At 41.2% G+C, this 14,953-nt stretch overlaps 1 protein-coding gene across 1 annotated transcript in view; it reads left to right on the forward strand.

The window, feature by feature from the left end:
• The first annotated feature begins 1,000 nt into the window (after positions 1–1,000).
• The window catches only part of mrc1a (mannose receptor, C type 1a), a 136,334-nt gene continuing 122,381 nt past the window's right edge, over positions 1,001–14,953 (forward strand). Inside the window, exons 1-3 of the mRNA XM_080217211.1 lie at positions 1,001–1,109; positions 5,470–5,871; positions 11,476–11,646. Coding sequence (XP_080073337.1) covers positions 1,043–1,109; positions 5,470–5,871; positions 11,476–11,646 — 640 coding nt within the window. The 5' untranslated portion in view covers positions 1,001–1,042. The remainder of the gene's footprint in view (positions 1,110–5,469; positions 5,872–11,475; positions 11,647–14,953) is intronic.

A 14,953-nucleotide genomic window follows, 5' to 3' on the forward strand; every position in this document is an offset into this window, starting at 1 on the left:
TGTTTATCTTCCAACACTAGAGCAAACCTAGCCACCATTTTCTCACCAGATTTTTTTTGCCACAGGTTCTGTTCAACTGTGGTTGAATGTGTTTAAACAAAACATTAATAATGCAGTGACACAGTACAGGAGTGCACATCAAACATTTGAGTCAAGTTAACAGTAAAAATCTTTGCGGGATCCTTCAATACTTTATTTTTATTTGTTCATGGGATGTGAGCTTCACTGACTGGGTCAGCATTATTGTTCATTGCCCTTGCCCTTCAGATGGGGTCACGTTGCTGTGGAGTTGCATGTAGGCCAGACCTGGTAGGGAGGGCAGATTTTTTTCCCTAAAGGACATTAGTGAACCAGATGGGTTTTTACAACAATGGTTTAATGATCACCATTGGATTTCTAATTGAATTTGAATTTCACCATATGTAGTGGCACGATTTGAATCCAGGTCCCCAGAGCAGTACTCTGGGTCTTTGCAATACTAGCCCAGTGAAAACACCACTCTGCCCCCCTTATTACCACACTTCCAGCAGCATTGTCACTGGGAAGAAAAATCTAGGCTTTTATCCCGAGTTTTAAAAATATATTTGCCATTGCCATTTCCCAGAGATTTGGAATAAAGTTAAATTTCACTTAGATGCAATTTCATTTTGTTGTTTATGAAAATCACAATAGAATTGGAAAATCAGAAGGCTCGGCAAAGTATCATGATGTCTTTCCTACAAATCAATCATAGGGAGAAAGTGCAAAAAAATCTTTTAAATGTTGCTGTCCAAATGATATGTATCTCATCCTCTGTGACAGGGTAAAGGAAGAGAAACATAACTATGAAATAAAGCTGACGAAAGCAAATTTTCTTGACTGGATTCCTGTTATTGACTGTCTGTCACATGACAGGATATTTCACTTGCGCAGCTATACTTATCAGCTCAACTTCTGCTAGGAGAACTTTTAATTAGGAGTTTCCTTTATCACCAACTCCCTTTTCTTTTCGGAAAGCAAGATCATTTAAAACCTTATCACCTTCTTGCAAAACGTTAACAAAATGTCTGCGAAGTGCGGAATTCTGTTTGTTGCTTTACTTTGTGTTATCCAAACCGTTAGGTGTGGAGGTAAGTAACTTACGTCTTATTTCTTGTGATGCTTTTTACTATAGCTCATTGAAATGTTTGGGACTATTAAAAAGACAAGATTTTGATTGCAACTTTCTTCTCCAACTGCTTTTGCATTTTGGAGGCAGCATCTACTTTAGCTCAAAGCTTACTTTATATAAAACCATATCAACAATTAATAATTGGATGGCTGTATCAATAGATCCCATTCAAGTACATTGCACTACCTGACTTTCTTTGATGGTGTAAATTTTTATGTTTCTATAATTACTTATTATGCAACAATTGCTTCTCTTACTTTAAAGATGCTTTTAGTCAGTTTTGCCAAATGTAAGACTCCATGCAAATATTTGTGGCTGTCAGTGCTTTTTCAGAAGATGATTCAATTTACAGTTATCCTATGGAGCCAAAGAATATTTATCAGGGGAAGCCACCTTTTTTGAATGCTTATTTTTGTAAGTAAATAACATTCAGAAAATATTCTTTACACTGGCTAGAATAACAGACTGCAAAATGATACATCTCACAGAGACTTCCACTAAGTGAAGGAGAGACTTACATTTAATAAACTGTAGCTTAATCAGAGCATTATACTAAAATTAAGGAAAAATTGGACTTGATTGTGTCTGCAAAGACACATAAAATAGTGAATGTAACAGATGTGACATATTTGTCAGTCAATCACTGGATAGAAGTGAAAACAAAAATGATCCCAACCCAATTTTTAAAATTGGCAGATGGGATTTTATGGTTTTAAAAACATATGTATTGTATGTTATAGAAGACTATAATGTTTCCTGGCATTATTATATTGCTTGTGTGCCAAATATTACCTAGCGTCAGGCAGGCATTTTGAGTGAGATGGTTAAAAAAATGTAATGATAAATTTCATAGACTAGAATTCTACAGTGCAGAAGAGGCCATTCAGCCCATTGAGTCTGCACAAATGCTCTGACAGAGTATCATACCCAGGCCCTTTCGCCCGCTCTCTCTGCATAATTCCACACATTTCTCATTGCTAATCCATATAACTAACACATCTTGGGACACTAAAGGCCAATTAAGCATGGCCAATCCACCTAACTTGCATACCTTTGGACTGTGGGAGGAAACTGGAGCACCTGGACGAAACCCACACACGGGGAGAACATGCGAACTCCACACAGGCAGTCAGCCAAGGTCAGAATTGAACCCAGGTCCTGGCACTGTCAGGTAGCAGTGCTAGCCACTGTGCCACCGTAGTGTATGAAACGTTCATCTAAAATCATGCCATAAACCAGCCGTGGGCAGTTGAAATTATGACTTGCCATCAGCATTTTATCAAAGTATAGTAGTTAATATGCTTTCTCATCTTGTCTAATTTCCCCGTGAAATCCCCTTGTGAGTAATGAAGATGTTGAAATTTCTGATGTATTAAGAATTTAAGTGGTTAAACTGTATTGATAAACATCATATGATTATTCTTGATTGAGTTAGCAGCTGGCAATGTCACAAGGAAAGGAATCATTCTGCTTTGAGATGAAGAGTTAAAACATGGTCCTTTTGCATAGAATCGTTGAAAACTTACATCATCCATTGTGCCTTCAGTGGCTGATTCAGGTTACGGCATTTCAGGCACAGATCAAGACACCTTTTAAATGAGTAAAGGGTTTCTGCCTCTGCTATTTTGAAGAAGTAACATATGCTTTTGTAAAGGGGAACCCATGGATGTAAGGTACATTGATTTCTAGAAAGCATTTGATAAGGTGCCTCTTCAAATATTATTCCAAAAAAATAAAAGCACATGGTGTAGGGGGTAAAATATTGGCATGGATAGAAGATTTACTTGATAACAGGAAATAGAGAAGAGGCATAAATGGGTCATTTTGTAGTTGGCAAGGTATTAACAATTGGAGTGCCACAGGCATCAGTGCTGAGCTCTCAAACTTTGACAATTTATATAAATAATTTGGTATGGTTGCTAAATTTGCTGATGACACGAAAATAAGTAGGATAGTAACATGTGAAGAGGACACAAAATGTCTACAAAGGGACATAGATATGTTTAATGAGTGGGCAAAGACCTTGCAAATGGAATAAGGAATGTGGGAAAATGTGAAATTGTACATTTTAGCAAGAAGAATAAAAAAGAAGCATATTTTCGAAGTGGTGAGAAATTATAGAGGTCTTAGGTGCAGAAGGATCTGGATATCCTTGTGCATGAATTACAAAAGGTTAGTATACAGGTGCAGCTAAGGGAATGTTATTTATTGTAGGGGGAAATGAATACAAATGTAGGGAAGTTATGCTTTAGTTGTTCAGGGAACTGGTAAGACTACATCTGGAGTACGTTGTACAGTATTGGTCCCCTTACTTAAAGGAGGAGGTACATGCATTGGAAGCAGTTCAGAGAAGGTTCACTAGCATGATACATGGAATGGATAGGTTATTTTATGAGGTAATGTTGGACAAGTTAGGTTTGTATCCACTGTAACTTAGAACAGTAAGAGGTGATTCAATTGAAATATATATGATCCTGAAGGGTCTTGACAGGATGGATGAGGAAAAGATGTTTTGACTTGTGGGAGAATCTGCAACAAGGCGTCGCTATTTAAAAAGCCGCTATCCATTTAAGACAGAGATAAGGAGAATTCTTTTCTCTCAGAGAGTCGTAAGTCTTTGGAACTCTCTTTCTCAAGAGACAGTGGAAGTAGAGTCTTTGAATATATTTAGGGTAGAGATAGACAGATTCTTGATAAGCAAGGGCGTGAAAGGTTATTAGGGAAGATTAGATGGATTTACCATGCTAAACTGCTGCTTAGTGTCCCAAGATATGTCAGTTAGGGGAATTAGCTATGGTAAATACACAGGGTTACAGGGATAGGGTGGGGGAATGGGCCTAGGTAAGATTCTCTGTTAGAGAATAGGTGCAACTTTGATGGGCTAATTGTTCTCCTTCTGCAGGTTAGGTGCATTGGCCATGCTAAATTGTCCCTTGGAGTCAGAAGGATTAGCAGGATAAATTCATGGAGTTACTGGGATAGGGTCTGGGTGGAATTGTCATTTGTGTGGACTCGATGGGCTGAATGGTCCCCTTCTGCATTGTATAGATTCTATGATTCTAAGGAGTTAAGCTTACAATCAGATCAGCTATGACCTTATTGAATGATGGGGTGACTCCAAGAGTCAAATAGTCTGTTCCTACTTCTAATTTGCAGGTTTATATATTCATATGCACTCTTTCAGGAGATGAGTTCCAGACCCCTACAACGTTCTGAGGATAACATTTTTCCTCTGCTTCCCTCTAATCTTTTGATCCAGCACTTTAAATCTATGTTCTCTAGTCACTGACCTCATACTGAAGGAAATAGACACTTCCCATCCACTCTCTCCAGGCCCTCAAAATTTTATACAACTCAATCAAATCTCCCGTCAATCTCTGCTGTTCCAAGGCCTATCCACCAGCCTATCCAATTTCCTCCTGTAGTTGCATTTTTCCAGGCTTGACAGCATTCTTGTAAATCTCCTTGATACCTTTTCTAGTGCAATTACATTCTTTCTGTAATGAGGTGACTGGAACTATATACACTACTCAATTTGTAGCCTAACATTTGTTTTAATGTTTTATATAATTCCAGCATAATCTCTCTGTTCTTATATTCTATGCCTTGTCTAATAAGTGAAAGGAGTCCATATGCTTTCTTAACCATCTTATTGACTTGCCCTGCTTCCTTCAGAGTTCAGGGAACATACACTCCAAGGTTCCTCTACATCTCTCAGTATCCTCCCATTTACTGTATAATTCTTTGCCTTGCTTAACCTTACCAAATGTGTCACCTCACAGGAGGCAATTGTATGGTGTCATTGTCACTGGACCATTAATCCAGAGACCCAGGATAATACCTTGGGGGACCCAAGTTCGAATCCTACCACAGCAGATGTTGAAATCTGAATTCAATAAAAAAATGGAATTAAAAGTCTAATGTTAACCATGAAAGCATTGTCGTAAAAACTCATCTGGTACACAAATGCCCTTTAGGGAAAGAAACCTACTATTCGTACATGGTCTGGCCTAAACGTGACTCCAGACCCACAGCAATATGGTTGACTTTTAACAGCTCCTCTGAAATAGCCTAGCAAGCCACTCCATTCAAGGGCTTGCCCAGCCAGTGATGCCCAGATGCCATGAGCAAATCAAAAAAGATATTTAATCCTATCACATTGTATCCCAGTTAATTTTGGGATAGTTAAAATCCCCTATTGGGACTATTTTGTCATTATGCTTATTCTGAATCACACGGAACCATTGAATTATTAGGGGTGTGGCAGAATTAATGAGACATAAAAGATAATATAAGAATCCGTCCTGTTTGTGTTTCAGATCCTAACATCTTTGGAATATTCAATGAAGGCCACAAGAAGTGTGCGGAGGCAAGAGGTGACAAATCTGTAGTAGCAACTGCTTGTAACATTGCTGCAGAATCACAGCAATTTAGATGGGTCTCTGGTAAGAGACTCATGAACATTAAGTTCAAAATGTGCCTCGGGGTTTCCAGCAAGATAAACTGGGCTGTCATATCTCTCCATTCATGCAACGACACAAGTGATCTGCAATCATGGAGATGCAGGAATGACACACTCCTGAGCATCGAGGGGGCCGATCTCTACTTCAACCATGGAAATAGGAAAGAGGAAAACATTGTGCTGTACAAAGGATCAGGATCATGGAGCAAGTGGAAGGTTTATGGCACCAAAAATGATCTGTGTTCGATAAAGTATGAAGGTATGGAAATGATCAAGCACTGGGAATTAATAAATTATCGCATCAATGCATGCACTTCCTGAATGTGTGAATATACTGTTAATCATTTTCAATAATACGTTATAATAGTTATTATTCAGACTGTTAACTGATGTGTTTCATTCCATCTTCAAGCATACACAAAATTTGACTGGAATTTTATGCTCCACTGGGTAGACCGCATTTGGAGTACTGCGTCCAGTTCTGGTCAGCTTACTGCCAGAAGGACGTGGAGACCCTGGAGAGAGAGCAGAGGAGGTTTACCAGGATGCTACCTGGTATGGAAGGACTGGGTTATGAGGAAAGATTGGGTAAACTGGGGCTCTTTTCCTTAGAAAGACGGAGATTAAGGGGGGAATCTGATAGGGGTGTATAAAATAATGAAGGGTATAGATAGCGTCAACAGTGGCAGGCTTTTTCCTGGATTGGAGACAAATATCACGAGGGGTCACAAGCTAAGGGTGAGGGGGGAGAAGTATAATTTGGATACAAGAGGGAGGTTTTTCACACAGAGGGTCGTGGGGGTATGGAATGCACTACCAAGTAAGGTGGTGGAGGCAGGCACGCTGGACTTGTTTAAGGTTTACTTAGATAGGCACATGAGTGAAACAGGGATGGAGGGTTATAGGAGACGGTTTTAAATAAGGGTCAGAGCCTCGGGACGTTCCTGGAAATCTAATGCTACATGTGTTGATGTTTTGTCTCTTTTACTCCGCAGGTGTGTCGGACTACCTTGTTGTCTAATGAGGGGCATGCACACGGTGGGTCGTGCGTGGGCTGCTCTTGGATGTTTCGAGAGTGGCCTAGTACTTCACGTCGTTGTGTGTGCTTAAAACTGGACCAGCAGATGGGCACCACAACAGCTCAGTGACTATCACTGCTAGCTGTGCAGATACATGGATTTGGGCCAGTATCTGTGGGAGTTTGCGCATTCTCCCTGTGGTTGTGTGGGTTTCCTCCGGGTGCTCTGGTTTCCTCCCATACCCCAAAGATGTGCTCTTAGGCTGATTGGTGTCACAAATTGTCCCTAAATTATTCTCCCCTGAATCTGGTTTCCAATGGGGGTACCATATGCATACACACGGGTCAAGGTAGGTGTAGGAAAATGCTTTGTTAAGATGGTGGCGCAGGCTCATTGGGCCAAAGGGCCTGTTTCCCGTGCTGGGTTGTTCTTTGTTCTTTGTTAAATACCTCTGCCTCCTTGCACATACATGATTGCATCGTGAAAATGCTAGGAAATTATATTTAAGTTAAAGTTTATTTAATGGTTTCACAAGTAGGTTTACATTAACACAGCAATGATATTTCTGTGAAAATCCCCTAGTCGTCACACTCCAGCGCCTGTTCAGGTACATTAAAGGAGAGTTTTAGCATGGCCAATGCACCTAGCCAGCACGTCTTTCAGACTGTGGGAAGAAACTGAAGCACCCAGAGGAAACCCACAAAGCCAACGTGCAGACTCTGCGGAGACAGTGACCCAAGCTGGGAATCAAACCCAGGCCGCTGGCACTGTGAGGCAGCAGTGCTAACCACTGTGCCATTCTAAGAGAAGTGTTACAGGAGTCATATTGTACATGTGTAATCACGTGTGGAATCAAAAGTTCTAAATTTTGCATTCCCTGCCCCTTCCTTTAGGTGCACAGATGACATCTGCAGCAGTGTGAAGGCAGTCTGCTGATCAGTTGTCCCTGTTGTCTTGGATAACATTGAACAAAGAACAACACAGCATGGGAAACAGGCCCAACGAGCCCACACCGCCATTTTAACATTTTGAGTCCCCTCTCCACCCATGACCCTTGTCTATGCTTATGGCATTCCACACTGAGGGAAGACTAATTTAGGGACAATTTGTTACACCAATCAGCCTAATAGCACATCTTTGGGGTGTGGGAGGAAACCGGAGCACCCAGAGAAAACCCACGCAAGCACGGGGAGAATGCGCAAACTCCCGCAGACACAAATCCATGTATCTGCACGGCAAAAGGTGATAGTCACTGAGCTGTCGTGTTGCCCAGCATCTGATTCAGTTTAAGCATACACTAATGACGTGAAGCACTAGGCTACTCTCGAAAGAACCAAGAGCAGCCCTTGTACGACCCATCGCGTGTATGCCCCTTGTTGGACAGACAACAAGGCGGACCGAAGCACCTGTGGATTAAAGGAGAAAAACATCAGTATCATCCACATCCTTATACAAACATTCAAGGGAATCCCCAAGTGAAACAAGTGAGCCAGAAAATATGTTGGAAGGTCCATAGGAATCAATTGATTCTCAGGGATGTCCCAAGGCTCCTGAGCCTTATTTAAAACAGTCTCCTATATCCCTCCATCTCCATCCCGCTCATGTGCCTATCTAAGTAACTCTTAAACAACTCAATGATGGCCATCCTCAGAGACTAGAGGCTTAGAGGTCCTTGGCTTACCTTAGGTGTCCTGCTGTAGGTCAGCTGCTCCTTCTGCAGTCACACAGGACAAAACTGAAGGGAGCAAATACAAGGGAGACTCCGTGGGGCCTGACACCCTTGGGTCTTCCTGAATGGAGGTCCCAGAGGTTCAACAGCCCACTTGATTCTTTGGGTGCCTGGGGCTCCTGTCTGACTCTTTGAGGGGTAGGCGAACTGGGAAGGAGGCTGAAGTGCCCCAACCATCTTTATTGCTCACCATTGGCTAGTGATGAAGTGCAGGTCAGCACGCATCTCTGACAGAAACTGGCAATTCTGCTGGACCAGGTTCTCCATGGCATCTGCCATCCTCCCCTTGGAAACCTCCATGCATTTCCATGTTGGCATCATTTTGTCAGATAGTAGGTGGATAGACTCCTCCACCTCACATGCCATTCTGTTGGGTGCCTCTGATTCATTGACAATGATTTTCATCATTTGATTTTTAATTCCAGATTTTTAAAATTGAATTCAAATTCCATTTATCTGCCATGGTGGGATTTGAACCCGAGCCCTCAGAGCATTATTCTGGCTTGCTTGATTATTAGTCTAGCAATAAGGACACTATGCCACCTCCTCCCCATCAAGTAGCTAGATCATTAAAATGTCATGATCAGTTGAGAAAATAATTAAACAGGCTAATGGAATGCTGGCCTATATACCTAGAGAAATAGAGCACAAGTCATGCTTCAATCAAACAATGGTGGAATGGGGATATCCAGAACCAGGGATCACAGTCTGTGTATACAGGATAAACCTTTTAGCACTGCGATGAGGAGAAATTTCTTCACCCAAAGAGTGGTCAGCCTGTGGAATTTTCTAGCACAGAAGGTATTTGAGGTCAAAGTATTTTAGGTGCAATTTTCCCAGGCCGCTGCACTGCTTGACTAGCTTAGGAAATAGCAGCGGGAGGGCTGAAATGGGAATCGCGACCAACTGGATGCCTGTCATGACTTTGCAGGGTCATTTTTGATATGGTATAATCATATACCATATATGGTATAACCTCGTGCTAGGAGACAGTGTTCAACAATCAACATTTGCATCTATTTAGCAAACCAAATTTTCAATCTTCTGGGCTCACTAATGTTTCCGACCCTGCCATGGGAAGTTCCTACCAATGGGGACCTGATGGCCTGTGGATGTAGGGATCATTGGGACCCACCTGGTGGTTCAGGGCAGGGTGGAGTGTGCTCCTTGGGCAGTGCCAGCCCAGCAATGAGAGCCTGGCACCCTGGCACTGCCCACTGGGCACCCTGGCACTGCCAGTTTGTCACCAGGCAGTGCCAAGGGGGTTGGGCCTTTTAGGAGTGGGAGCTTCTGGGGTGGGGCCAGTGAGTGAACTGATGCTGGCCTCTTGGGGGTGATTATGTCCCACCTCTCCCCACTACCAACATGAATCCCCCAGTGGACTCTATGAAACACAGAATGCTGGAAATTCAACCAACTAAGTTCACTCAATAAACAGGTTGGAAAATCTCCTGCATTTAGTTATTTGAGAAAATCATCCCCTGTATGTTTTCAAGAATCAGTTAGATATAGCACTTGGGGCAAAGGAGATCAAAGGATATGGGGGTAGGTGGGGTCAGACTATTGAGTTGGGTGATCAGCCACAGTCATAATGAATGGTGGAGAAAGCTTGAAGGACCACATAGCCTCCTCCTGCTCCTATTTTCAATGTTTTGTATTTCTAAAATTGTGGTTAGGCAACATTTAGAACACTATGAGCAGCTCTGGGCACCACGCCTTGAGAAGGATATACTATCTACGGACAAAACACTCAATAGATTTACAAGACTGATACCTGGATTCTAAATGCTATAGTGCAAGGGGAGATGATATAAACCAACGGAAATTTAAGATAATCAAGAGGAAGAGGTAGTTTTGTCTATCTACCCTATTTTTGCTAATTGGGGTCTATAGAACTGGGAACAGAGTCAACAAATGGGAGCCGGACCCTTCAGGAGTGAAAGTAGGCAATTGTTCTTTACATAGGGTTGGTAGAAATATGGAACCCCCTCCACAAACAGAACCTCATGTAAATAAACTACTAATGCTAAAACTGATACAAGGGACGTTCTTATCCAAAGATATGAAGGTACATGGTGAAAAGATGAATATGTGGAATTAAATTGCACTCAAGGTTCTACTCATATCCTTAGCTGTGGAAAATCTTTAAAATTTGAGGTGATAGATGACATATCAGAATATGTTCTAACAGGGCCAAAAGGGAGAACATCAATGAACAAAGCTCTGTCAATCAACAAAAAAACTCAAAACTGACACTTGTAGAAAAGACATATCATAAAAGTTAAGCTAGTAATATTAAATGAATTAATGTTAATTTATTAGTGTGACAAGTAGGCCTATATTAACACTGCAATGCCGTTACTGTGGAAGCCCGCTAGTCACCACACTCTGGTCCCTGTTTGAGTACACTGAGGGAGAATTTAGCATGGTCAATGCATCTAACTAACACATCTATCAAACTGTGGGAGGAAACTGGAGGGAGCACCCAGAGAAAACCCACACAGACACATGGAGAACATGCAGACTACATATAGACAATGACCTGAGCCAGGAATCAAATCTGGGTCTCTAGCATTGCGAGACAGTAGTGCTAAACATTGTGCCATCATGCCACCCTTAATAGAGAATATAGAACATATTGTGTGCATATGTAAAAGAGATTAGCAGGACTAAATGAGAAAATGTAAAAGAAAATAATCAGAATTTATGTAAAGATATAAAAAGCAGAATTAAAAGGGCCAAGAGCCAGTAATGATTGGTCTGTAACTAATGAAGTAAGTGAAATGTATGAGGAAAGGTTATGGTCCAATTATTTGAGATAATTGTAAAAATAAATTAGTTCTCGAAACTTAGAACTTAAGATGGTTAAATCACTAATGTCATGTACCCAAGTCAATCAGAAAAAACTCTGTGAAGAAATACCTGAGGCTCTTACCACAATGTTCCCTCTTTAAAAATTGTGCCATAGCAATGGAGAGTACACAATACATGACTGAGAAGAGAGAGAAGGATACTCTGCGTAACTATGCAGCAGGAAGCTAATCTAACGGTCTTTAAAAGCAACCCTTCTACTTTCTTGAGATAGCAGTTCTTAGGAATCCTGTTTCTTTTTCAGATTTATTTACACTATTTGGAAATTCCAATGGACAACCATGTGTAATTCCTTTCAAGTACGCTGGGAAGTGGTATGCAGACTGTACTACTAAGGGGAGAAGTGATGGCTTGCTTTGGTGTGCAACTACTTCAGATTATACTGATGGCATGTGGGGAATATGCCCAGTAAAATGTAAGTATGTAAAAATATCATCTAGAGTTCCATAACTGATGTGATTAATATCTTTTTGCCATTTTTCATCGCCACCATTTCAGGCAGGGCACAATGGAAAATTCCACAGTATGCTTTGGTTTTGAAAGCAGGATTGGAAGAATGGAGCAATGTCAGGTGGGAGAGGGGGTGCTGGAGGTACATACTGTTGCTGGTAAGCTGGCACCACAGTATAGAGGCAAAAGGCTAGGGTACATTCATCAAAGAAGCAGTGTTTCTTGCTGCAACTTGACTTCCAAGTCACCTTGCACATCTGTGAAGCTTTGCACATTCATACTTTTTATAGAGAGTACACTATCTCACAAGGAACAATTTTCTACATGATATTCAATGGTTTGAAGTATCTCCAGTACGCCCATTACACAGAATCTCATAAATCAAACTCCATGTGCTCTGTCTCCACAACAGCCAATGTTTCAGCAGCCAGAATATTTTTTAATATCCTTTTCATTTTCTTAGCTTCCCAAACTGAAGTGCTCCAATTCTCCCTCATCAGAAATATTCTGAAATCAATTGCTCCAGTTCCATATGAGCATTACTAAAAGTAATCAACTTCATGTTCTTTAGGCCACCTAAGCAACTAAAACTTAAAGCACATCTTCATCCAGATTTAATTTTCTTAAAGTTTTATTTGCCCTTGAAACATCCACTATTTTGCTTTTATCATTGTAGTACTTAACTCAAACACATCAAAGCTTGCAAGTGGTTCTAGTTTGAGTGCACGATCAGTTCAACAGATCAATTAAGCTTTGCAATTGCTGTCAGTTAAATATAACCTCGTCATCCTGTGATGACCGAGGATAATTAACTGTGATTGGAGTAACACTCTCTAAATAGGATTGTGAATTTAATGTTATCGCTTCTCAGCCTTTTGGTTAAGATCAAGGGATAGATCACGCCTAAGATGGGGTGCAATGCCTCATCTTGTCAGCTTGGATCGTGTCTGTCTCCCTGTGGTGAACTTGAATTGGGTTCAATTGGTTTTTGAATTTGGTTTTTGGAGCAAGCAAGAAATAGATTTGGGTTTGCCTGGTCCAATCTGAACACTGGATTTGTAACTTCACGATTGGGGTAAAAATTTAAATCAATTTATTTAGAAGCAACACAAACCTTCTAAAATTTTCAAGTTTATTCATTGGTCACAAGTAGGCTTACATTAATAATGATGTAAAAAAATATGAAGATTACTTTTCAATGTATGGGAGAATCCATTATGACACCTCTATCTTCAAAACTCGTAGCAATCAGAAATGAGTTTTTCAATACAAATCCACCCATCTGACAAAGCTAATCGAACCTAATCTGGTATTTCAGAATTAACTCCAATCTCCTTCCAACTCTCTGGCTCTCTATATTATGACTTTCTAATTATTTTACCCTCAGTTTTTTTGGCAGCCATTGAAACTTCACAATTGCGAAGATTTCTGCTTTCAGTTCTGCTCTGTGGCTTTTATTTCATTATCTAATCTCCTCTAACTATAGCTTTGACGTTCATTTTTCTGCCTGCTGGGGATTACCAGAGTGAGATCTTCTCCTTTCACTGTTGAAGATTATTTCTCCAGTTTGCGATTGTTTCCTGCAGCCTGAATCCCTCCCAGACTAACTAACAGGACATGTGCTGTACTTCTTTTTAACTTTGCTTTTCCCTTTTACCCATTCTGCCAGTCCATGAACCTCACTTCTTAGCCATCATCCTGAATATTGAGTCAATATTTCCAATGACCTGTATCTTTTCCTGCATGCCCCATAATCATTGCATCCTTACATTCCTTAGACCCTTTGGGAGTATAGACAGACTTTAGTAATTGCCCTGTGTATATGATAACTTTATCACGTGTGTCATGATTCAGGCCTTGATCTACAATTTACAGCTTTTTAGCATCCTTTTCTGAAAAAAATTATTATCCATGCTACAAGGATTGTTTCCTTCTTTCAGCTGCTCAGAGTCCATGATTTTGTAATTAAGCTCAAATAATTGTGGAGAGTGAACCTTTTCAGTTTAATTGCCATGTTAACTTCATGACATATTATCATATTGTGGAGATGTTGGTGTTGGACTGGGGTAAGCACAGTAAGAAGTCTCACAATACCAGGTTAAGGTCCAATAGGTTTATTTGGTAGCACAAGCCACAAGTTTTCGGAGCACTGCTCCTTCATCAGGAGAGTGGGAGTTGTGTTCACAAATAGGGCATATATAGACACAAACTCAATTTGTAAGAAGCCTCACAACACCAAGTTAAAGTCGAACAGGTTTATTTGGTAGCAAAATTGAATTTGTGTCTTTATATGCCCTGTTTGTGAACATGACTCCCACTCATCTGATGAAGGAGCAGCACTCCGAAAGCTTATGGCTTGTGGCTTGTGCTACCAAATAAACCTGTTGGACTTTAACGTGGTGTTGTGAGACTTCTTACTATATTATCATATTACCAGTGTCTTTTCATTTCCTATGATATTCTGTTTTGTCATATACATGACTTCCCATTAAACTCTACCTCAGATATTCTTAGATATTGCCTCAATACTATTTGATTCTTTACATCACGCAGCACAGAAGGCAACTCTGCAATAGGATTGGTGGGGGAGGGTGTGAGGAGGCCATCGGATCTGGCCATCTGTGGGAGCAGGAGGTCAGGGCTGGCAATGAGGGGAGTGGTGGGGGGGGGGAAATCGAGGCTGGTCTGGGAGGGGTGTAGGGACAGGGGGGAGGCCAGCGATCGGGAGTGGGGTCGGGAGGCCAGCCATCAGGATGGCATAGCCGGCGATCAGGAGGAGATAGCCAGCGATTGGAGGCAGGTGATGGGGTGGGGGTGGGGGGGGGGGGGGGTGGTGGTGGCTTAGGAAGAACCCCAGGCCAGATTTTCTTAAAGGGATACAATAATATCCTGACTGGGTAAACTACAGATCCATTAACTTTCCAAAACTAACTGCCTTATCATGCTCCATGCAAAGTTTTATTTGTATTTTCATAGAAGGTTTACTCAATGCCACAGGTATCTCACCAGAGACTATGGGCAGGATCTTAAGCCCATTCTTGCTGTCCGTGGGATTGCCAGCACGGGCTCAAAACGTGATAAAACCTGGTGAGATTGCGACTTCTGATTTTCCCCAGCTTTCCTGGCAACATAATCAGATTCGTGCCCATAATGTGCATGAACTGGACTTACATACATTTAAATTAGTTTACATGTTATTAAACACCACTCCCCCATCCCTGCTAGGTATTGAACTCCATATTGGAAGAGCATTTTGATTTGATTTGATTTAT

This window comes from Carcharhinus amblyrhynchos, chromosome 2, assembly GCF_965287045.1.
Source record: "Carcharhinus amblyrhynchos chromosome 2, sCarAmb.v2.hapA, whole genome shotgun sequence".
Classification (NCBI taxonomy): Eukaryota; Metazoa; Chordata; class Chondrichthyes; order Carcharhiniformes; family Carcharhinidae; genus Carcharhinus; species Carcharhinus amblyrhynchos.